Source organism: Cyprinus carpio, chromosome A21, assembly GCF_018340385.1.
Source record: "Cyprinus carpio isolate SPL01 chromosome A21, ASM1834038v1, whole genome shotgun sequence".
In the NCBI taxonomy this organism is placed as follows: domain Eukaryota; kingdom Metazoa; phylum Chordata; class Actinopteri; order Cypriniformes; family Cyprinidae; genus Cyprinus; species Cyprinus carpio.
Genome location: NC_056592.1, coordinates 17523078 through 17547250, shown reverse-complemented (window position 1 = coordinate 17547250; position 24173 = coordinate 17523078). Strand labels below are relative to the sequence as shown.

Sequence of the window (24173 nt, the reverse complement as noted above, 5' to 3'; positions counted from 1 at the left end):
GTAATGTAATAACAAAACACAAAGAGAAAAGACCCTCACTGCTCTTGACTGAAGAACTGTAATACTTTAATGCTTTAATAAGAACAAATGTATCATTTATACAGTAAAGTGTATATAGTGTTTTATTTTTATATTTGTTCATTCAATTTATTGAATGCTACTGCTAAGTACACCTACTGTACCTGAATTGTTTGCGCTCTTCATGTTCAGGTGTTCTGTTGGGCCCAGAGTTCAGAGGTGACTCTCTGAGGACCGAGTCCATCTCGTCCTCTCCTTCTCCAGTCCTGCCCTCCACCCCCATGCCAGCCACCACACACTCAAAGACCGGCAGCAGAGACAGCTGCACCCAGACGGAAAAGGGTCAGGAGGCCAGCAAGCCGAGCACACCTGCCCTGCAGAGCGTATCCGGACCAAGCCGGATCAGCAGCCCAAGCCCAGTCTACATACCTGACCGCATTGCCGGTACACACACATGCACACAAAATCACATTTTACAGATGTTAAACAAGTGCATTCTTCACATTTTTTTTTTTAGAATGACAAACTAACCCAGAAACCACTAATGAATAGTTGAATTGCAACTGGTGAGAACAGTGCAACAGAAAGTTGATCAAATTGTCAATCACATGACTTTTTTTAAATCCAGATTTAATCATTTATTCAATAGACATGCGATTCTTACCTACAATAACTTGAATACATTTCTATGATGAGTATGTTTTTCATTTGTGAATTATAATTAATTTTGATATTTCTATGGGCTATAAAGTAAGAAATATTAGGGTTATGCAACTGTCCCAATATGAAGAAAAAAGAAAATTCTGTAGTTTGGCATAATTTATTTTAATTACTTGCACTGAAGTAGTTTTGTTAAAATATTATTGCAAATATTTAAAAGAAGTACTTTCTGCATCAACATGCATGGGAAAACAGGAAAATATGGACCACAAAACCAGTCTTAAGTCGCTGGGGTATATTTGTAGCAATAGCCAAAAAAACATTGTATGGGTCAAAATTATAGATTTTTCATTTATGCCAAAAATCATTAGGATATTAAGTAAAGATCATGTTCCATGAAGATATTTTGTACATTTCCTACCGTAAATATATAAAAAAATGTTGATTAGTAATATGCATTAAGAATTCATTTTGACAACTTCAAAGGCAATTTTCTCAGTATTTAGATTTTTTTTGCACCCTCAGATTCCAGATTTTCAAATAGTTGTATCTCGGACAAATATTAGCCTATCCTAACAGATGATGTATAAATCTCAATTTCGAAAAATGGACACTTAAGACTGGTTTTGTGGTACAGGGTCACATGTGTGAGAATTTGCCATTTTATTATAAGACGTCGCTGGTTGGTATATATATATATATATATATATATAAATATTGGACTCACATGTATTCAAGGAAAATAAGGTTACATCATGACATTTTTGGGGTCATTATATTTAAACTTTTTTTTTTTTCAAAACCATATGAAACCAACATGAATACAAAGAGTACATTTCTTAGAACATGGCATGTTTTAAACTAGCTTTTTAAAAGATGTTTCCTTTTTAATTATTTTTAATCTTTAACACTCTTTTTCACCATTAACCCATAAACATCTGCATGTTTCTTTGTCTCTACAGATGTGTTTCACAGCAGTACATTAGAGAGGAGAGCTCCAGTGCAGTCGCTCCCGCAGCAGAGCCTGCCGTCGTCACCACTCCCAGCGCAGGACGTGGACAGCGAGATGGTGGAGATACTCATCTGATCACACACACATCAACAAAGACACAACTCAAAGCAGGTGAAGGAACCGTGCGCTTCTCTTCTCTCCGTTACTCTCAGATCAAGACTGTCAGGATGTTTAGGAATGCATTCTTTACACAAATCTGTAAACAACAATACACAACATCATTTACAATCAACAGTTTGTTTTTTTTGTACAGTATTGTCTGGTGGTCTTTTTTCCCCTCCAGACCCTCGGACCAAATGTATTGGCATCATTTTTTACATTTTATTGCACTACTTTGTATTTGTTTTTACTTATTTTGGGTATGCAATTGTTATATTGTGTATATGTACTAATAATACAAATGTGGCACTTGAGTATCGAGCGATAAGGTGACTAGCCGAACAGTTGTTACATGTAAATACTGAATCAGAATACTGTAAAACTGAATGTCATTTTTATTCTAGGACACATTGTCTGTACAGCACATATAAACGCACTGTTTAAGAGCAATGGACCAACAAGCGTTTACCTGTGTCCACAAGCTCATGTATCCTTATGTGAAAGTATGAGTGACCCAACTGGTTTTGGGTTTGTCTGTGTGAGAGTCTGTAGTTTTCCAATCAGAACTGAGGTCCATCATTCCAGTAGAGCTACAGCAGCCACAACGTGCCTTGAGTGAGAGGTACCACACTTTGCACGTGGTGGTAGCCAGGATGTCCCAGTCTGTTCCTTTCACAGTGTGATGGTTACTCCTAAGTCATCGTTTTCTTTTATAGATAACAAAATAGCTTTTTTTTTCAGTCCTGTTGTTGCAAGACAGACATTTAGCTCTTGATCAAAGGAATCTGTAAAAAAAAAAATTATACGCAAATGTTTTAAAGCAGGGCCAAGCAATGATCCTTGTATTATTTTAGAGGGTTTAATGTAATTCAAGATTAGATGGATGTGTAATAGAGATTCTTCCATGAAGTCAGTAAATATCTATGAAACCATCTGTTTTCAATGCTTTTATAATTATGTCACGTGCTTCAGCGTTTTTGGAATTTCTTGAGGATGACCTTGAGAGAGGTTTTCTGCTTGATGTTCAGTCCCTGACGTGATGCACATCAATGTGACGTCTGTTCGATATGACCGTTTTCACCTGGAACATGTCACGTTTTGAGTGTTTGCACATCTGAACCACTTTTCTAAAACGTTCTAAAACAACATTAAGCTGAGTTATTTGTGAATTTGCTCGTGTTTCTCGGGTGCTTATACACAAATACGAAAAAAAAAATAGTCTCAAAGATGTATTTCAGCATGTTAACTGGCGTTTTTGTCATTTCTGAACAAATGAACATTCAAACGCAAGTTTTTAAAGCAGGTCATCCTCTCAAAGAACTCAAGCCTTCAGATGAATGATTCTAAATTTTCAAAATAAAATATATGATGAAAAATACACCAATGTTCATAAAAAAGTTTGGGGTTGGTAAGATTTTTTTTTCTTTCTTATGCTCACCAAGTTTGCAAATATTTTATAAAAATCTGTTTTAACTGCTTTCTATTGTAATATATTTAATGTAATTTAATCCTGTGATGACTAAGCTAAGTTTTCTTCAGCCATTACTCCAGCTGTCACATGATCCTTCAGAAATCATTCTATGTTGATTTGGTTCTTAAAAAAACATATATTCTAATATACAATATCCTAATATAACATTTTAATATGTTAATACATTACCTGCTGAATAAAAGTAAACTAAACAAACAACAACAAAAAAAACTTTTACCAACCCTAAACCTTTGAACAGTTGAAACTTGGCACTAAGCAAATTTTGCCCCCTAAAGGACACATAAAACATTGCAGTATAAAAGCCATTCCTCTTGAAGGGTCAGCTGGAGCAGGAAATGTCTTGTTTTGAGCCAATCATCTGAGCCCTAAATCCCATGTGACCAATGTGGAGCTATTATATGATGATTTAAAAAATACAGGGCTAAAGAAATGACATCCAACATAGCAGTTTGATATTTATAGTTAGTTTTCAGGTTAAGAGACAACCATATATAAGTCTAAAATAATTAAACCGGGTTTTAAAACAAAAAAATATTGAAATATTTTCCCTTAAAAATTTGATTTCGGATCATTTTATTTCATGGAAACAAATCTCACTGTAGTTGTATTCATATTTCATTTTTTTGAAACATGGACCAAATTGAATTCATTTGCAAGTGATCAAGTATTTGAGCACATTTGGTCTCAGTTCAGCACATTGTGTGCATCGGTACTTGACATTTTGTACACAATAAGTCTTCTCTCATTCACTTGAGAGATAGAAACTAGTTCTTTTTTCTTCCTTCCTGTCTTTCTTTTTTAGACCAAATCTGAAAGAAACATTTCCAGCATTGTTAGATCACCCATACACAGCTGTGTATTTAGGACAGTTTCATCGAGTTTGAAGAGCACTAATCTAATTTGGGCACAAACTAAGACAATGGACCAAAGAGTGGACTGAGACAAAGGTGGGACAAAATACAGATAAACATGCACATTACATTTCAGATATGGTTCCCTGTGTGCAAACTGATACTGTACCTATTGCTTTAGAAGGGTCAGAGTTCAAGTTTAACCGTGCTGATCAGTCTCACTGTGAGGCTAATCTGTTTATGCAAGTCAAGATTTCATTACCACGTTTATCGGTTTGTTCCACCTGAAGCCTCAGTCACGTTATCTAAACTAATCTTGATGGTCTTGCTACATTTGATAAAGTGAATGTGTTGGTCCATCTCAGGATGAATTATTAGAATGTGTTTTTGTCTTTTGTATAGTATGTACCCTTGTGTCCCATCGATGGGCATTTTACATATTTTTTTCCCTCACGAGGAATGTTTTTATGTTCATTTCACTAGTATTTGTTTTTATTACAAAATGTAACTCTAGCTGCTGCTTGACAATGTTATTACTGTACAATGATGATCGAATTAAATTGTATTTCCCATCTTATTTTGTATAAGGCTTTACATTTCTCATTTGGTTTATAGTCTAAAGCGTTTCAATAACTTTTTGCTTGGTTAATTTAATTTTTTAATAAACTGATCCATTTGCAGTGTTTAGTTGTTCTTTGTCAGGCATCATGTGAATGAATTTAGCGGATATATTTAATACATGAGAGAATGAGACATCAGAGACGAATTATAATTTTTATTTTAAATATTCATCATACATCAGGCTGGGCAAGTGAGTTAAAATGGCTCAAGGCGATTCAAATGCCTAAATGGTAGAAAAAAAGGAAATATAAATATAAAAACTCATATTTATACGTTCATAATTGCTTGCTTGTAAAGCATGCAGAAAATCTATTTTTGCATTTACTAAATTTTACATAAAAAATAGCTACTAGTCTGATCAAAAGTGCCAGAGAGACTGCATTACTGAATGACATCATCAGTGAAACTCTCACGAGGAGAAAAATCACTTTAAACACAAAGTGATCATGACACGTACGAGTGGATGGTTCAGACATTCACGCCTCATTCTGATGACAGTCCTCAATAGGAGTGGTTTCTAAACCATCCATTTACCATAATTTTGTAAAGAAAAAATTTAGTAAATCACTATATAAACTATGTGCAGTTATGCACTTCCCAGTAAACAACTCTGCTGCTCTTGTAGTGCTGTCTGAATAGTGTAGTGTTATGTGAGCCGTCATCTGCGCATCCACAGCCAGCCGTTGATCAGACAGGCAGACAGTAACAGAGAGAACAGCACCAGCTCTGTCTGTTTGTGCTCTGTGTTCTGTCTCTCCAGCCCTGCTATCCTCCTGCTCATCTTCACCACCTGAACCAGTCAAATCAAAGGAACACTCTCAGTGTGATCCATATTAATACACTGTATACTGTTCAGAGGTTTAGGGTTTGTAAGATCTTTTCAAATATATTTTTAAAGGAAGTCTCATGTTCACTAAGACTGCATTTATTTGTTATAAAAACAGTAATATTGGGAAATATTATTACAATTTAAATAAAATGTTTTCTATTTGAATACATATTAAAATGTCATGTATTCCTGTGATAGCAAAACTGAATTTTCAGCATTATTACTGCAGTCTTCAGTGTCACATGATCCTTCAGAAATCATTCTAATATGCTGATTTCGGTGCTCAGTTATGAACAATGGTTCTTATCAAAATTGAATTTTTTTTGCTGCTTAATATATATATTTTTGTAAACAGTTTTTTTTTTTAGTATTCTCTGTATTTTATAGGGAAAAAAACATTTAAACTTTTTGTAACATTGTACGTTTTTACTGTCACTTTTGATCAATTTAATGAGTCCTTGTTATATAAATTATGAATTTGATTTGCTCAAAAAAACTTAAAAACTAAAAAGTCAAATCAACCAATATTTTAAGGGAAAAAAAGATCCAGCTCATTTGCTTGTAAACTGGACTACACTCCTCATATTGTACATTTGTTTTTCTGTCCTTTGGTAATATGACTTTTTCATTTTTTAATCAAACATGATTCAACAATTTGGCAACATTATAAACTCTCGGCTAAGAAATTCACTGTTGACCAAAAGCTAGCTGACTAGAGATATCAAAAATATCACCAGATCAATTAAAATCAATGTTTTAGTTTTTGATTACAGACTTTGGCTGCTTTTTTATTCATTTAGTTGCCTTTATCCAAAGTGTCTAACAAATGAGAAACATCATTAAGAGAGTTAACTAAGCTTAAAAAAAATAAAAATTCTACACAACAGTTAGTCCATGTAACATTACGTCAACTACAGATTTGACACACAAAAAATGAACCTACACAACAAAAAATGAACCTACACAACAGAATAGAAAAAGCCTAAGCCCAAATGAATGCATTGTTTCACAGTGAAATCTGAACTTGTGGTCGGTGTGAAGCTCAAGCACTCAAGCACTCACCTGTCTGCGGAGCACCATGAACTCGACAGCAGTACCTGTGTCCTCCTCAGGACTGAGCCAGAAATCCTGTGAGGCACTGTGGGACAAGAAATGATGTTACCAAAGGCTTCAACAACTTTCCAATGAAATGCACATGACGCCTCGGCCCTCCATTACATCACTGACTGATTGACTGAATTCGACGAGATTCCTCAGCACAATTCATTGTGTGACTAAAACCCTACATTAACAACTAAACGGGAAATGTTTGCCTGCTCTTACTGACTACATGGAAACTGCACTGGTCACTGTCACCTTGTCCTGCTTTGATCAGGTTGAACCTCCACAGCCTGAGAGGGATGGTTTTCTGGGTAACCAAACTTAAAACACAAGAGAGACACCAGGAACCAAAGCAATCCACATTGAACATGATTTTGTGATCAATTCCATTCAAAATTAAAAGAAAGGTCAAACTAAAAGCTCAAAGCTCAGTTTTAGGATGCTTAAGGTGCTTGTTAGTTGCTGAGGTCAAGCAATAGCAGTGAATTCAATCAAAGCCCAAAGCTCTGATATGAATTTGCAAGCATGAAAGGTGTCTGACAGGATAATCGGATCCGGTTCCATCAGAAACAACCAAACTAAACCAAACAACAGGGATTTAAAGGTCAAAGCAAACAGCTTTGTTAGAGCCCACAACCGCGGGAGGGGACAGGCAGGCCGTGAAGGATGAGGATCTATGTCACCTGGAGGAGTATTTTTTGGTGACGGTCTGGAGGAGTTTCTGAGACGCCTGCTGGCCCAGCTCCTTGGCGGCCTGCAGCATGCTCTGTGGGGACAGCAGGTTGGGTGGGATGGAGGGGTGCCCTGGGGGCTTTGGTGGGGATGGGTCTGTCTGCACGATGGGTGGACGTCCAATACTGCGGCTATTGCGGGAGAGGTACGGATATAGAGGAGCACGGCTGTTATTTAAGAATTGATACTAAGACTGACACTAGCTGTAACACACAAACCTGACAGTCTTCATTTATATGGGTTTGTTTAAATACAAGTCTCATCAGATAAATGAGTCTGGTAAATAAGCTTCTCATCTAGCACAGAAGGTGACGTGAACTGACCAAATGTGACCATCAATCTCTCCTGCCCTCTAGTGGCTGTTTAGTGGTAGTGAGACATGTATTTAAAGGCTATGAAATGGAGACATACTGTAGTAACTCTCAGGGAAAATTCTAGGGAATTTTTGTGTTAGGGTAGCTGACAATGAAATACATTTAGAACGTTTAATTTTTTTTTTTAATTTGCTTAAACTTTTACAATCGTGCCCCATTTATGAGCTCATTAATTGTGAGACTCTGTACTGTGTTATGTACACTGTCTGTATTCACTTAATACAAAATATTTGTTTGATGGATTACACACCAATATACATATTTAAAAATGTACTGTGCAAAATCTTTTTCTTTCTATTTTCAAATAAAATATAAAGAAATGTATATTTCACAGCAGAGACATTTATAATTGTCACAAAGCAGAAACAAATCCTGAAAAAAAAATCATCACGATTATTTATCTCTACACACAAACACACACACACATATATATAGTGTACTTTCATTCTGGTCATTAATATTTGTCAGCTTCTTTGTATATTTGTATATGACAGCATTATAACTCTATAATAATATGATTGCCACAAAGTACTTCAAAACTCACGGAGACTGGGAGCGGAGTGTTTGTCTGGAGTGTGTGGGGGTTCCAGGTGGGGTTCGACCAAAAGCCTGGTCACTGTAAGACCTTCGCAGTGGACTCTGTGTGACATTACAAGAAATATCATGAACTGGAATGAATCCCTTCATGACACTCACTGACATTTATATATATTGTTAAGTGGCTCAACAGTTATCCAACAACCTTTTTTACACCCTTCTATTATTAATATAATATAAACTTTCCTCTGCACATCACATATAAACAAAATAAATTGTGACTGGACACTTTACGAGGCTGTCACATTGTTATTTTGTTTAAGTGGGCAGATCTTGGCTAGAATAAGCTGCAATTTATGTCCATTTTGTCATAGGCTACGTGAGGCTATGTGACACTACCTTGACAGGCTGTCTCTTGAACGCCTCCCTGTCCCAGGACCCATGCTCCAGGTCCCACATTGATGAAGTGTGTTTAGTGAAGAGAGGTCGTGGACTCAGATCAGGAGCTTCTGTTAAAAAAAAGGTAAAGGATTTAAAAGAGAAAAAAAGAGGATCTTGCGCTTGCTTGAATCCACATGTAACAAGCCATCAATTAATTCTTCCAAAAAGAGTAAAAACCTACTTGAAATTCATTGGCTGCATAAAAAAAAAAAAAAAAAGGATTACATGCCGAGATACTAGCAATCTTATTACAAAGTGCAAAAAAGTGCTCAGTGCAAAAAAAAAGAAAAAAGATTTTAAATTTAAGAGTACTAAATTAAATTTACTAACATACACTGTCTAATATACACAAATATTTTTTTTGTTTTTGAAAGAAGTCTTTTATGCTCACCAAGGTTGCATTTATTTGATCAAAACACAATAAGAGCAGTAATATTATGAAATACTATTACAATTTAAGTGTTTTCTTTTTTTAACATGTAATTTACATGTAATTTTTATTTTAAAATGGAATTTATTCCTGTAATGGCAAAGCTGAATTTTAGCAGCCATTACTCCAGCCGTAAGACTTCAGTGTCCCATGATCTTTCAGAAATCATTCAATTATGATCAATTAATATATTATCACCAATATAAAAAAAAAGAGCTTTTTTCAGCTTTTTTCTATTTTTGTGGAAACTGTGATTTACATTTACATTTAATTATTTAGCAGACGCTTTTATCAAAAGCGACTTACAAATGAGAACAACAGAAGCTATCAGACCAACAAGAGAACAACAACCGTATAACAAGTGCCATGACAAGTCTCAGTAAGTCTAGCACAGAACCCGTAGCAAGGTTTTTTTTCCAAGATTAGGATAGACACGAAAAGGTAAGTGCTAGTATTAGTTGGTCAAGTGCTGGCGAAAAAGATGAGTCTTTAGATGTTTTTTGAAAATGAGTAAAGACTCGGATGTTTGAATTGAGATCGGGAGGTCATTCCACCAGCCAGGCACAGTCCAGGAAAAGGTCCATAAGAGTGATTTTGAACCTCTTTGGGATGGCACCACAAGGCGCCGTTCACTTGCAGAACGCAAGCTTCTGGAGGGCACATAGGTTTAAAATAGTGAGTTTAGGTATATTGGTTCCGTGCCAGTGGTTGTCTTGTAGGCAAGCATCAGTACCTTGAATTTGATGCGAGCGGCTACTGGTAGCCAGTGTAACCTGATGAGGAGAGGAGTAACGTGAGCTTTTTTTGTCTCATTGAAGACGACCTTCGCTGCTGCATTCTGGATCAGTCGTAGAGGCTTGATAGTACATGCAGGTAGGCCCGCCAGGAGAGCATTACAATAGTCCAGTCTGTAGAGAACAAGAGCTTGGACAAGAAGTTGGGTGGCTTGCTCTGACAGGAAGGGTCTAATCTTCCTAATGTTGTATAAGGCAAATCTGCAGGACCGGGTCATTGTAGCAATATGGTCTGTGAAGCTTAACTGATGATCCATCACAACTCCTAGGTTTCTAGCTGTCCTAGAAAGAGTTATGGTTGACGAACCCAGCTGTATTGAGTAGTTGTGATGTAACGATGGGTTAGTTGGAACCACCAGCAGTTCTGTCTTAGTAAGGTTGAGCTGAAGGTGATGGTCATTCATCCAGCTAGAAATGTCGCTCAGACAGGCTGAAATGCGAGCAGCTACCGTTGGATCATCTGGTTGGAATAAGAAGTAGAGTTGAGTGTCATCAGCATAGCAGTGATAGGAAAAGCCATGCTTCTGAATGACAGATCCTAATGACGTCACTTAGATGGAGAAGAGAAGTGGTCCAAGTACTGAGCCTTGAGGAACCCCAGTAGCAAGAAGTTGTGACTTAGAAACTTCACCCCTCCAAGACACCATGAAGGATCTATCTGTGAGGTAGGACTTAAACCACAGGAGTGCGGATCCAGAGATGCCCATCTTTCTGAGGGTGAACAGAAGAATCTGGTGATCAACTGTGTCAAAAGCAGCAGACAGATCCAGCAAAATGAGTACTGAGGATTTTGAAGCTGCTCTTGCCAGTCGCAGGGCTTCAGTAACCGAGAGCAGGGCAGTCTCAGTTGAGTGGCCACTTTTGAAGCCAGGTTGGTTGCTGTCCAGGAGGTTGGTCTGTACAAGAAACATAGAGAGTTGGTTAAACACAACTCGCTCAAGTGTCTTTGCAATGAATGGAAGAAGGGATACCGATCTGTAGTTTTCTAGAAGTGCTGGATTTAGAGATGGTTTCTTAAGCAGTGGGCTTACCCGAGCCTGCTTAAATGCTGAGGGAACTGTACCAGAGTGAAGATAGGTGTTGATAATGTGAGTAAGTGAAGGTATTACTGAAGAAGAAATCGCTTGAAGCAGGTGAGTGGGAATTGGATCAAGTGGACAAGTAGTAGGATGACTGGACAGGATAAGTTTGGAAACGTCCATCTCTGATAGTGGAGAGGAGGAGGAGAGAGTATGTATTAGTCGTTATGAAGTTATCATCCGTCTGCGGTGTGGAGAATTGGTCACTGATGGTTCTTGTCTTATTTGTGAAGAAAACTGCAAAGTCGTCGGCTGTAAGAGTCGATGAAGGAGGAGGTGGAGGCGGACTCAGAAGAGAAGAGAAAGTTTTGAAAAGTGTGCGAGAGTCAGAACAGGCTTTGTAAAACTGCACAGTATTTTTAGCTTTTTAAACAACATATTCCATCCTACACCAACTACGCACACATTTCCTATCATGTATGTCTATGAAAGACGATCAAACCAATCAGAGTATGTATGGGCTGGGGCGACACGTGCATCACCGCCTCAGATGCAGCCCCGCCTCGATCTGCAGGCTGCAGCCAGGTGTACCTGGAAATTAGTGGAAAGGGCTGCGGGAGTGGCAGTCTCTTCAGGTTTGATCCCAGTCTCAGTTAGGGCCATGAGGTTGAGACCGGAATGAGTAGCAATAGAAGAAATGAAATCTGCTTTGTTAACAGCAGACTGGCAGTTCCAGAGACCAACTGGAATAGAGAGTAAAGTAGTAGAGGTCAGAGGGACAGGCCGTAGATTTTTGGGATAGGCCTGCCTCCGACGTACAGTGCGTGCTCTCCGAGTGTTAGTAGTAATAGTAGAGATCTGAAAGCACATAGTGAGTACAAGTGACCTAAATAAGTAGTTGAGAACAAGCTATACAAAAAGAAAAGAAAGGGGAGAATAGCAATACTCAAGTGGTTTGTTGGTGTCCTTGCTCGGTGGAGTCGCGCAGGTAAAGTCGATGGTCTTTACATGAGAAGGCTTCACACAAGGGCTGTCGCGGTGAAACTAACCACTTTTATATTTGCCTGAGTACCTGTTATTGAAGTCAGCTGGCCACACCTTACTATTTAGCAGACTGAAACTGGGGAGTAGGCAATAGGCAAACGCGAGAACAAACGCCACTTCAGCACGTATTTACCATGGTAAAAAACACAGTAAATGAAACAAAGTTTCCTAGCAACGATGACCCGCGCTGTAGTCTAATGAGAAAACAAGGCAAAACACTTACAAACTGCTGTCCTTTTCTGTTGCTTGACTGTTTCTTCTTGATGCTTTTTTCAGGATTCTTTAATGTATATAGAGTTAAATGAACATCATTTTACACAGAAATCTTTCTTTTTTTATATTAAAAATTTATTTCACTTTTGACCAAATGTCATTGCTTAATGGAGTATTAATTAAATTTGTTTTGTTTTCCTTAACCTCTTACAATTTAAATTGTAGTGCATCACTGTTTTTACTTTTGATCAAATAAATGCAACTACACATTCATAAATCTGATTTGTAAATCATTGCTTAACATAGTCTGAATTATGACCAATATGAAATCTACCTGTTAAGGCCAGTCTGTCTGGTATGTGCATGCTGTAGGCAGCACGTAGCTCTTCGGGTCTTTGGTCTGCAGGTGCGTGCGCGTGAGGCGTTGGACCGACCCTCAGGCGCTCGGGCACGCGCATCCTCTGGCTGATGACCTCAGTGAAGAACAGATCATGCTCGCGCATCGGAGGACCGTCACCAAAATACCCTGGAGATGCCATAACTACCCTAACGCCAGTAAAAGGAATTAGACTGGCCGCACGGCACACCATCAAATGTTAAGCTGCGTTGCGTGAGTAAAACACACGGACTGTAATACACTACAATATAAAGTCGTGGTAAGTATTTTGACGAGTAACGTTAACATTGTTTGCTACCACAAGCAAATAATGTTAGCAGCTGCTTGCAGGTTGTAATATATTCAAAGTGAGAGGTCCTTGACCCACAGGTCAGCCATCAAGATCATTCCCTTATGACATTTCACATTTCTATATAACGTTACAGCAACACACTGGTCCAAAATGACCAGACACCTGTTGTTTACAGCTCGTGAGCTAAATTTGTCAACTCACACGTCGTAATAATGTGTCCACGGCTTGGACGGAGCGGTTTGGTTTCGTTTTTCCACACAGACCTTTGAATATCTACTAGCGATAAATTAACAAACAGTAGACAAAGCGTTTAGGGGTTTTGGCTCAATAAAAAACACTTCTTTAAACTTCCAACGAGCTGTTCGACCCACCTTCATTCAGTTCACGGCGACGGACGTACGTGACGTCATTTGTCACGATCCTTCCTGTTTGGAAACAAATCCCTGACATTTGCTTTAAATAACAATACATTGACAGATTCATATTCTTAGTAAAACAACAACAAATAAGCTAATTAATAAAAAAAAAACAATCAGACATATATTTACATATATTTTCGTTCTTTAATATACTATTATCCAAGAACATGTGCTTTCACAAAAAGGAAATTGGCACTTGGAACATTTAATTAACAGTGTGATCTCAGGGAAAGGAAAATATTTCTCAGAAGTACATGTAAAATATCTCCCTTTATTTAACAGATACAGATGTTTTGGCTATATAAACCGTGTTGTGTTCATAAATCCATATATTTGAGCAAAATGTAAACATGTAGTGTTTCTCTAACAGGTTTATTATAGTTAGCTAAAACTAAAACCATTTAAAAAATATTTCAGCTCGTTAACCTAATGTACTAAAATAAACTAAAAACTGAAACTAAAAAATACTGAAACCTACATAGAACGTACTATAAAACTATACAGACATGTAACAAAAATTAATAAAATAAAAAAATATTAAAATGGAAAATATAAAAATTGAGAACTAATTTAAATATTCCTACAAACTATAATAGTACCTCAGTTCTACTAAGTTCATTAATCACAACTCTTCTATTAAGAAGATATATTTACTCTAAATTTAAACTTATTGAAATTATGCATATGATGTTTTTGACAGAAAAGGAATGACATAATTTTAAAAAACATATCAATCTCATTGGAAGCTCTGTTAAGATCCATGTGAGACAAATCTTTAAAGAAAAGCTATGTAGAATTATTATGGAAGACTCTAAAGACTTCGGGCTGTTTTAAAAATCAGTGGTCTATTAAACACTTTTAAAGCCTAATTAAAAGCACTAAAGAGCAATTAATGTCCATTTTCTTTGGGTGAGAAACACAAAGCACTCAACATGAATAAAACTGAGCTCACAGAGCTGTATTAATTATTTTCCTAATTATATTCAAGCTTAAATATGAAGAAATACTCCTAAAGCAAAATAATAATAAAACTAAAAACTCGATTCATGCATCAGTTTACTATTTACGCAACTGACTTATATGCGACAAATTATATGCATTGTATATTCACACTAAATGGATATTTGTGTATATTATATCCATTTGGTATAGAAATTGCCATGATGCCTAAAATTAAGGAAATTTGATACAAGACATACACAAATGTTGAACTTTGTCATAGTTATGAATTACAATACCAGTAGTGCTTATGTTCATAAAATGTGTTTAAATATAAATGCAAAATTGTTGTAACAAGCACAAACAGATCCAAGATAATTAGAGCCACAGTGAAAGAAATGAGTGACTTTGTATAAATATAAATAACTTTGTGTCATGTTATATATATAATTATATATATATATATATGATAAAATGAACAAAAAAATTACACATTATAAATGATGGAAAATCATGCAATTTGGCTTGAAGAACAACAATGGTGCATTATGTTTTGGTTTAGGATATAACATATATTTAGCATATAAACGAAAGCCTGTGGCTTCTGTGGCACATTCTTACTAGCACAAATGCTAGATGGGAACACAAGTATTGGCAACAGGCATTAGATACGAACACATATACACACACATATTCTCTGACACATTTCTTCACGCACACAGTTCTATCTTAGTCTAAAATAACGAAGATAAACCAAACTTGAAATTATCTTCAGTTCTTGCTACCTCTGACATAATGTTGTTATATTAGAAACCTGTTGCTTTATGCGGCGGCATTGTAACGTTCAGCCAACTCACTGAAGCTACCAGCAGTACAGCCCATCTCTTAACGCTCATCATCTGCTATAGTGAGTTGTCTATGCTATTCTCTTATCAGTCTTTCAACAGCAACCAAGCCTGAAACTGATCTGCAGTCTGTGCCAGCCGTTATCAATGCTGTCTACCGAGCTGGGTGCTCCATCAGCGCAAAAGACAGTCTGTCAGGGCATTGTGGGATTGATTGTTGTGGATGGAGTAGAGGCCCAAGAGACTTGAGCCGAGCCCCAAGCCAAGTAAGCAGTTTGCAGTTCTTCCATTTTCATTGAGCAGAAGCAAGGTCAAACCCCACTTCCCCACTGCATCTTTCAAATACTGTGCTTGTATATATATTCAGGCCGTTCGGTCTACTGTTTGGATGAAAGCGTTTTGTCATGTTAAAGTTCTAACCCTTTTAGCATTTACAGTGATTTCAGCACAATTATATTAAGGCTTCATTAGTTTTAGTGCTTTGCACAACAACCCACTGACCCCTTGCAATGTCACTTTTACATTTATAATGGATTGATACAGCGATATTCCTAAAGTGCGGTCACATTAGTGAAATTTTGTGGGCAAAGCTAGGTCCATTGTCTATTGTCAATACTGTAGATATATGAAGCACAGCTCACAGGGAAGTCACTTTCAAACCAAGCATCTTTCTTTTGGTCAGTGCGGCTATTGAGACGCGAGTGACCAGCTTGTACACGTTGCGAAATCTGCATAGGGCAATCTTACACCCTCATGCAAATAACTTATTATTTACACATTTACTACAATGGCAGCAGTTCATTGGCTTAAACCTGAGCTGGAGAACATGATTCAGCTGCATGTATTAGATGGGCAGTTTGGCTGACTAGTTAGAGCACAAGCCTTATACACAGAAAGATAGTGATGAGGAGGAAAACAAGGTGAGAACAAGCAGCATTATAGTACACTATAGCACCTGGTGATGTCAAAAGCCACAGAAAGCTTTGTACAAATTCACACAGTTTTTATGCTGTAATATATAAAAAAAAAAAAGAGTAATAAAACACACTGTAAACAGTCAATGGGGAGAACAACAAAACAAGAAAATCAAGGGCCTGGAATGTTGTATTATCCAATGATTGAGCCCCAGACAGTTTTTTGTGTGAGTTTTTGTGCATTTGTGTCTTGGAGAGTGATTGTGTGAGCACAGCGTTTTAGGCAAAATCTCTCAATAACCGTAAAATCATAAGCAGCTGAGCAGATGATCTGATTGACTACTCTTACATGTTTCTAAGGCCCAGCTCCAAATGAAACAAACGCATTACATTCTATGTAATTTTCTGTGTATGTGTCTGTAAACAATCAAACTGTGTGCATACCTTTGAGTGCATTTTCCACACAACGGTGTAATCACCATCTTCAATTTTACAAATATGTGATCTGGATGTTGTATTTTGCATTTGTTTTGTTCCCATCAGTGTTACAGTTTACATGTATTACTAATTCTAAGGACGTTGGCATGGATCAGAGATACTGCTGGTATAAGATTTCACAGGAATTAGTATTTGTAGTGTAAGGGAATCTATGAAATCACAAATTCATAAGCACAAGAAAGGACAGCACGCACACTCTATAAATATTCCGTGTCTGAACATTTCTACGATACGCCAGTTAGATTTGGCACATCATCTTGTTTTCCCACATGAACGCTCCTTTCGATTCCTAGCAGGCTCTAAAGCTTGATGCCTGATGCGATTACCATGCAGTGCACAACTTGGTACCTCTCGATGAGGGATATATCTCTTCTTCACTTCTATACATTTTCTTTCTGAAGGGCAGCCGTTGCAGCCGAGGGTTGCGGTGTGAGAGGTTGAAGGAGGAGTGAAGGTACACGGAAATGGTGAGAAGACCGCATGAGCGTGAAGGTAGAAGGACCCTTTGCGACTTGAAAAACAACCACGTTTACCAGTGCAGTCCACAAACCAATCAACGACACAAGGAGACCGTCACATACATAGCCTGCACACTCCGTTCGGAGTGAGAGCCACATTAGGATAAGTGCTGGGGAACCAGTGTATCCCTAACATTTGGTTACCACTATATGTGTCCTCTTTTATGAAAACTCTCACTTTTCTAGCACTATCTCCTCATATTTGGGTGGAGGATCACTGTAGGGGGCTGTCGTCTCATCGCTGCTGCTCTCTAAGTGGCCGGTAACTTCCTCGTAGGATGGCGGCGGGGTTGCGCCAGACAGGTGGGAAGCCACGGACAAAGACGAATCTTGCACGTACAGGGAGCGATTGTTCTGATTGTGGCTGGCGTGATGATGGGCGTCTTGCGGCGTGACTGAAGCCCCGCCCCTCTCGGCACTGCTGACCACCACGCTGGGCCTGTCATTGGCGTGAGAGTTCTCTGAATGCGAGGGAGGGTCCCGGTGCACCAGGATGCGTGGGAGGCTGCGGGCGTTACGGTTAGCCAGATATCGGTTCTGGGTGTAGGCCGGACGCCGACGTGTGGCCTTCTGCAGTTGACAGCGCCAGATGAGGAAGAGCGCAATGATGATGAGGAGAGCCACGCCCAGTAGGGGCACCACCATGTACACAGCGTCCGACCGCTCCGAGCGGGAATCAGCATTGCTGTTCACTGTGTAGATGCTGCGGTTTTTCCAGAACTCCATCTATGAATGAAGTGATAGATGGTTAAAGCCACTTTCACAAATTAAACTTAAAATGCAGTGGCATTCACACACCACCACCAGAACTCCATTCCAAAGTTTTGGCATTTTTTTTTTTTTTTTTTTTTTTTTTGACATTCTGCTGTTAAACCTGATTATTTAGAAAATAAGTTAAAATAATGCTGGTTTATGGCTTCAACAAAAGCATATACCATCAATTAACGACCTTGAAAAAAAAATCAGGCCTCTCTTTAAAGTTAAAACTGTTAAAATATTATAAATCCAAAAATGTTTAAAATATCATATACATTCCTTTTTTATTTCCATCACAGAATGCTATTAAACACAGTGGAACAGGAACTGAAATAAAAATGTTCATGACTTAAAAAAAAAATGGCAAAAGTGAGTTTTAAGAGAGTTTATTTTCTAAAAAGGTAACTCCTAATAGAAACACCCACTTATGAATTATAAATCTGTATGTCATGTATGTTTGCCTGTAGGTAAAGCGTGTGGAGTAGTTGCTTCGGTTCCTAAGAACTTTGCGACTGGCTCAAATTCTATGACAGCAGATTTCTTACATAAAAGCATCCAAATCTGGCAAGCGCTTGTTCACACATATTGTTCACCCTAAAACTGCACTGTATTAGCCAGCAAATTGTTGAAAGTGATTTACTGGTATTTCATCAACCTCTCTAAAAGAAACAATATGTATGCATAACAGCACATAAAATCAGAATAATGGTACAACAGACTTGCATTATTGTTAAATTGCATCCAAAAAAAAACAAAAAACACAGGAAATAGAATTTGTTTACATCTTTTGCTGGTGAAGACAGGATTTACCGTTCGCTCTTTATTTTCAAACACTTCATTGGCCTCCTCAAAGCTGCAGCTCTCCTCAGCACACTCCCTCTCAATGTTGCCCGGCCGGAACTCCTCCAGGAAGCCATTAGCCCGTGGAAAACGTTTGAGGAGAGAGTTTGCATCCTTGCCATTTAGGAACGCTGAGAGATCGTAAGACATCTATATGTTTTAATGGGGGCAAAGGTGTTTCTCTGTTTGTTCCTGTGTGTGTGTATGTATATACATATATGTATGTTTGCCAGTTCATGACTTTGCCAATGGGTCAGGCCTGACAAATACTCAAAATGGTTCATGCCATTCCCATAAAATTTGTAATTACTGATAGGAAAATCTTTTTTTTATCATTATTCTAACAACCATCCACAAACCAATCATCATTCATCACCTTATAAAAAAAAAAACAAAAAAAAAAAAACATAATAACAGAAAAAAAAAAAAAAAATCAATAAGACCTATAACTTGCAGTTAGAAAATAGATAGGGAAAAAAAAAACAAAAAAAAAAATTTAAAAAAAAAAAAAATCTATTTCCTTAATGTGCTTCAATATCAGTATGGGCTATTTCAATGCTGAAATGAGTCACAGCTCAAGAAGGGCTCGAGGAACCCAAACAGCTTTGACACATCATCGATTACATCAAGGTTTTATCTCATTTAACAAGGTGTGTCAAGAACTGCTGCACTATATTTAGATCAGACAGAAATATGAATGGACCCTATGCTAACTTCAGCGTTTTAAGAAGAAGTAGTTTATATCTGGTCCTTACCTGCTGCCATACTACCACAAGAGAACTCAATTTGAAGTATTTTTACCTGGGGAGTAGAAAATATGCATTTAAAGGGTTAGACAAGGTTTTCTTATGTTGCACACTTGTTGTTATCGTAATTGTGGACATTTGTTTTTATCACGACAGACAAAACAACAAATTAATTGAGACTCAAATATGAACTCCAGGCCAATGGCTTTCCTTGCAATATTCTAAATTTGACATGGAGGCTGATATCTTTACTATAGATATCTACATAATCTCTTGCCCGTCTAAGATACGCTTATGGGGGAAGGAGGAGGGCGGGGGAGGAGGTTCCCATAGTAACGGAGCGGGTAGATAGAGAGATGCGCGAGCTAAATTTATATCACTCGAGCTCACTCCTTAACGAATTAATTTAATTCGCGAGTTACTATCGCTCTATCGCACATGAAAAATATCAGCACAACGCAATTTCACATTTAATAACATCTTGAAACAGCATAGAATAAAAAAAATATATATAAAAAATAACGGAGATAACACGAGTAAGACAAATAAGACATACAAAGCATACTTGAAATGCTAGATGCAAATTAGTTTTTTTCCTCTAAGTGCAAGTGTTTTTAGAAAATGTTGACAAAACAATTCAATGTAGGCTAATTGCATTTTCCTAAGGCCATTCCTAAAGGCAAACAGCTTTCTTAAAAGCTAAAATATTAATAAGTGACACATATTCAGTTTGACTAAAGCAGCTGACAGTACTCCTTAGAAGGGGCTCTCAGTGCGATTACTGTATATTTATGATAGATGTATATTTATAAACGCAGCGCTTTTTTTTAGTTGCCATGGAACAAAACAAAACAACGTGTATATTTGTAACTCGGAGATGCTAAATAATAATAAAGCCTACCTTCCAGGCTGTTGCAATTGCTAGTCCATTCCATCCCTGTTTCCAGCTAGGGAGCACCCACATGAGTCACGGATGCCGTTTGATTGACATGCGGATGGACCAATAGGAGTCACGGATTTCCCCTGATTGTCCAATGAAAATTTTCTGTTGATTTCGTAAACGCAAAGTCATACTTCTTGGGGAATGGGTAAAAATAAACTGGGTAGTGTAGTCTGTCTCGGCACACGTATACGCTTCTCCGAAACAGTTTCAAGAAACCCTTGGATGTTTATGCCCAGACATTAATGTTTTATTCCGATCGTTATGGACGCGGAGTGCCACCAAGTGACATTTTAATTAGAAAAAGAGGATGACAGAGTCAACATATAGTCAGGGGTCTCTCTCGATGCCACGCCTTGAGTTAAAAGACAGCATTACCCACAATGCTGAACCGTTCCTCTTACTCTGTTTTGCAGCTTGTGATGGAGCTTTGTGATTTTTGTAATATCAGTAAGCCACATGACAGCAAAACGACTTTTAAACTCATATTTAAATGTAACAACCAAATTGCTGTGCCACAGACCCCCTGTTGAAAACCCATGATGTAACTACAGTTATGCTGTGAGACTGTAATGGATAATGTTCTTCTCAGTTTTAAAATCACTCTTCCTTGTGTAAAAAAATTAGTATGCATAATTGTATTAAATGTCCAACTTGTGTATATAAAATTGTAAAAGAATATTTAAAAAAACAAACAGATAATATATAAAATTAATGAAAAAGCCACTTAAGAGTATATAAAGAGACTACACATTCATGACTATATTTCTTTTTTTAGAAAGTGCACTTTGCAGTAATGTCAAATTAAAATTTTTACTTTAAATTACAGTTTAATTTCTAAATTATTTAATTACTATTTATTAAAGTTAATTTATTTTAAATGTACTAAATTGCAACTTTAGTAAGTGTGTAATTACAAATACATTTAAAAACATGACATACACAGTTAAATTAAAAATAACAAAGTATGCTTTCAGCAGTACACTTTAACCATATTTCAATGACAATAGAAGTAATTATGTAATGACATAAAGATGTACTCAAGTCCTACTTAGGTATGTCAAAAAAGCACTCCTAAGTTGAACTAACTGCGGTTAATTGGTATAAAACAATTTAATTTAATTGTAAATGACATGCAATCCAGTGTCTGCAAACATTACATTCATTTCACTTTAAAGTATATTATTTAAAAATACTCATTTTTTAGTATGCTGTAGCTAAAAATTTAATTATTATTCTCAAGGAATTTCATATCTGTACAGTATTTTTTCACACTATAACTCTTTTATTTATTTATTTATTTCTTTATTTATTTTTATTATTATTATTATTTTAGAGGCACATTTTAGTAGGTTTTGTGAATGATTTGACAAAATTTCCTTTAAGGGAAATGGATGAATAACTTATATAGTAAATTAACATATTTTAGAGGGTTATCAGCAAACAATGGTTTTCCATTGCCAAAATATTCTGAGTAGGGCTGAATGCCCTAAAGGAATTTTTTCCTGGCTCATTGGTAGGTATAGCCATTTCAGTGTCCCCCTTTAAGAAACTGCCTTTTCTCTGATTTCTATTCATAGAAGTAGCAAAGCCATCAAGTCAGGTCTCTGCTGACCTGTGACTTCAAAAGAAGAGTCCAATCTTGAAAATCTTACATTCTTAGGGGAATATTGTCATAGTGGACAGTGTCCTTTATCAAACCTCTTTTGTTTGAAACCTGGACAAGTAGCAGAGCCCCTTCTAGTCAACAGATCAAAGGACTCGAGTTCAAAAAAAGAGACTTATCAGAAGCACAAATCAAAAACAGACAAGGTTTGCAATCATTTAAATATAGATTTTACTTTAAATCAAAAGTATAAAAATATGCCATAAATACACATATATGCACATAAATCATAAGTTAGGGATGGGTAATAGAATACAAATAGAATTTTATATACAAAAGAAGGTAAGAACCCCTGAGATTTCCCAATGTGGGACTGCATTTTCACTGTTTTTAACAGGAATTACTTTTATGCAAGACATATCTGAATCTGCATTCATGTAATTGATGTTTCCTGCATAAAACAATCAGTAAAATCACTCTGGTTGTGCTCATAAAAACACCAAGTCCATGCACTGAATTATTGATGGCACGGCTTCTCTAATAGAGCACAATGGGGCATTATCCAGTGTTGATGTTAAATTTATGAACTTTTCCTCAGCGTAAAGTCACAGCTGCGGAGACGGGTGAGGATGAACGTTCAGTTGTAACCGGTGAAGTGACTGTTAAGTTTAAGAAACTCCTCAGCGTCGCTGTCGTCGTCTTCATCACAGCTGTCCTCCTCTTCCTCGCTGTCTGACTCATCGTAGAAGTTTATGGTGGCCTGCACTGGGAAATTTCTGAGAAGGGCCTCACCATCACTGAAGAGGTAGTCGTATGACTTCGATCTGGGCCAATACAGCCTAAAGTATGAAGAAATAAAATATTGAATACAAACAGAGCACAGAAATGCATTTTTTTTAGCATGGAAAAAATGAGACTTGTTTGGAACAGATTAGGATTTTAGGGCCAAAATAAAAGCATGTTACAAAACAAAACCATTGCTCAAGCTAAATTAAATGCTCACTGACCTGACAGGGTGCTGGAAAGACTGCATTTTGCCATCTGTTGTAGTGTTACTGGGCACTTCTGGCCTGGAGTAAGGCTGGAAAGAGTGAGAAAAGACGTGTAAGACCACATGCAATAAACACAACTCAAACAATGCTTCCTGTCCAGTGTTTATGAGGTGATATCACTGCCAGCTTTGTGGGTGTATAACACCCTGGGCAGGATGCAAAAGCTGTGACATGGCGGGTGTCAGGCTAAAGTGTTTGTGGGAAACTGGCTCCAACTCCCTTTCCCATACTTAGAGGTGTCTGCTAAAATCTTGGCAAGCGATCGCTTGCTCTCTGGGAGCTGTTTTCTCCTACACCTCGTCTCTGGGCACAGACTCGGTGTTCACACTCAGACAGTGGTGCCATATGGCTAAAGTGTCTCAGCGCTAGAGCTGCTCTCAGTTTGTCTTTGCGTCACTGAATGGGCTTGGTGTCAATGAAACACCTCCACAGTCACACAATCTGCTGCTTAATGCTCACCACATGCCTGTCTGTCACCTTAAAGCTACCTGCTGCTCTTAAAAAAAAAACTCCACACAGCAAACTGAAATTTCCTGCGTTGTTAATCCCGCAGCCTAGATAGCACTCTGGCGCTGAGTTCATCACAGTACCATGTGTTTTCTGAACTTAATAACATTCCTATAGATGCAAGTTCTATTGAAATATTAAGATTGCAGTGGTGGAAAAACTTACACAAGCCAGCTTGATTCTCCGGCATTCAGTTTGTGCATCCTTTCTGGTCACGAGCCACGGTCTCCACAGGGAAGCTGCTGGGCTGTGGATCAAATGACAGTAATATTTTAGATGCAAAATCTAACAGGCATCCTCTATATAAAGAATAGAATAGAATAGAATAGAATAGAATAGAATAGAATAGAATAGAATAGAATAGAAGAAAGCAAATAATGCTAACCTGATGGACTGCTGGATGTCGGTGTTCATTGTATTGGAAAGAGGAGCGGTAACGCACACAGAATTCATTTATCTTTTTTGCAGGGCGTTAGTCCCAAATAGGCTAGTACTTTTTTTGGAAGATCTCCGAGCTATGGACGCCTTGGATGAGTCGTTATCCTCCGGAGGGAAGTGAATGAATGAAGGGGAGTCGCTCTCGGGGTTTATATGGAGCTGGAGCTGCAGGGGCGAGGGCGGGGCTGGACGATGGTGC

The 24173-nt window shown here is 37.6% G+C and overlaps 4 protein-coding genes and 1 long non-coding RNA gene across 17 annotated transcripts in view; 2 read left to right on the top strand and 3 right to left on the bottom strand.

Annotated features, from left to right (window-relative positions):
• LOC109086680 (angiomotin-like) overlaps nucleotides 1-2721 on the top strand; it is a 36711-nt gene extending 33990 nt beyond the window's left edge. For all 5 annotated transcript variants that reach the window (XM_042711123.1, XM_042711124.1, XM_042711125.1 and 2 more), the window contains 2 exons: nucleotides 211-462; nucleotides 1641-2721. In XM_042711123.1, coding sequence (XP_042567057.1) covers nucleotides 211-462; nucleotides 1641-1765 — 377 coding nt within the window. In that variant the 3' untranslated portion in view covers nucleotides 1766-2721. The remainder of the gene's footprint in view (nucleotides 1-210; nucleotides 463-1640) is intronic.
• A 2171-nt stretch (nucleotides 2722-4892) lies between these two features.
• LOC109086744 (mitochondrial fission factor) lies at nucleotides 4893-13381 on the bottom strand. Of its 9 annotated transcripts, none has more exons than XM_042711116.1 (9): nucleotides 13328-13378; nucleotides 13158-13229; nucleotides 12602-12813; nucleotides 8726-8835; nucleotides 8334-8428; nucleotides 7367-7546; nucleotides 6939-7004; nucleotides 6645-6720; nucleotides 4893-5543 (listed from the first exon to the last, which is right to left on the bottom strand). In XM_042711116.1, exons 3-9 carry the CDS (start codon nucleotides 12804-12806, stop codon nucleotides 5412-5414), a joined length of 864 nt encoding a protein of 287 aa, XP_042567050.1. In that variant the 5' UTR covers nucleotides 12807-12813; nucleotides 13158-13229; nucleotides 13328-13378; the 3' UTR covers nucleotides 4893-5411. The 9 variants fall into 9 exon arrangements, with proteins under 9 accessions (XP_042567050.1, XP_042567052.1, XP_042567049.1 ...); XM_042711118.1 differs by having other exon boundaries at nucleotides 12602-12808; nucleotides 13328-13372; XM_042711115.1 differs by lacking the exon at nucleotides 13158-13229 and having other exon boundaries at nucleotides 13328-13381.
• Nucleotides 13382-14765: 1384 nt separating this feature from the next.
• LOC122134697 lies at nucleotides 14766-18209 on the top strand. The gene is made up of 2 exons (XR_006153044.1): nucleotides 14766-15425; nucleotides 16973-18209. It is a non-coding gene; the product is annotated as an uncharacterized LOC122134697 (long non-coding RNA).
• On the bottom strand, nucleotides 17264-20449 carry LOC109086719 (transmembrane gamma-carboxyglutamic acid protein 3-like). Its single transcript, XM_019101019.2, has 4 exons — nucleotides 20333-20449; nucleotides 19441-19486; nucleotides 18656-18816; nucleotides 17264-17815 (listed from the first exon to the last, which is right to left on the bottom strand). Exons 1-4 carry the CDS (start codon nucleotides 20393-20395, stop codon nucleotides 17264-17266), a joined length of 822 nt encoding a protein of 273 aa, XP_018956564.1. The 5' UTR covers nucleotides 20396-20449.
• Nucleotides 20450-22223: 1774 nt separating this feature from the next.
• Nucleotides 22224-24173, bottom strand: ripply1 (ripply transcriptional repressor 1). The gene is made up of 4 exons (XM_042711112.1): nucleotides 23922-24173; nucleotides 23702-23783; nucleotides 22985-23058; nucleotides 22224-22816 (listed from the first exon to the last, which is right to left on the bottom strand). Exons 1-4 carry the CDS (start codon nucleotides 23987-23989, stop codon nucleotides 22615-22617), a joined length of 426 nt encoding a protein of 141 aa, XP_042567046.1. The 5' UTR covers nucleotides 23990-24173; the 3' UTR covers nucleotides 22224-22614.

Excerpts from the sequence above, each read along its gene's own strand:
- LOC109086744 (XM_042711113.1), bottom strand. The coding sequence starts at position 12,857 with ATGGTGTGCCGTGCGGCCAGTCTAATTCCTTTTACTGGCGTTAGGGTA. Across the intron at positions 8,429-8,725 it reads TCAAGAGACAGCCTGTCAAG|AGTCCACTGCGAAGGTCTTA; the intron begins GTAGTGTCACAT and ends AATGTCACACAG. Across the intron at positions 7,547-8,333 it reads ACACTCCGCTCCCAGTCTCC|CCGCAGTATTGGACGTCCAC; the intron begins GTGAGTTTTGAA and ends CTCCCGCAATAG.
- LOC109086719 (XM_019101019.2), bottom strand. The coding sequence starts at position 20,395 with ATGTGGGTGCTCCCTAGCTGGAAACAGGGATGGAATGGACTAGCAATT. Across the intron at positions 18,817-19,440 it reads TTGTGGTAGTATGGCAGCAG|CGTTCCTAAATGGCAAGGAT; the intron begins GTAAGGACCAGA and ends ACGATCTCTCAG. Across the intron at positions 17,816-18,655 it reads TTGAAAATAAAGAGCGAACG|ATGGAGTTCTGGAAAAACCG; the intron begins GTAAATCCTGTC and ends CTTCATTCATAG.
- ripply1 (XM_042711112.1), bottom strand. The coding sequence starts at position 23,989 with ATGAATTCTGTGTGCGTTACCGCTCCTCTTTCCAATACAATGAACACC. Across the intron at positions 23,784-23,921 it reads GACATCCAGCAGTCCATCAG|CCCAGCAGCTTCCCTGTGGA; the intron begins GTTAGCATTATT and ends TTTGATCCACAG. Across the intron at positions 22,817-22,984 it reads TCTTTCCAGCACCCTGTCAG|GCTGTATTGGCCCAGATCGA; the intron begins GTCAGTGAGCAT and ends TTCATACTTTAG.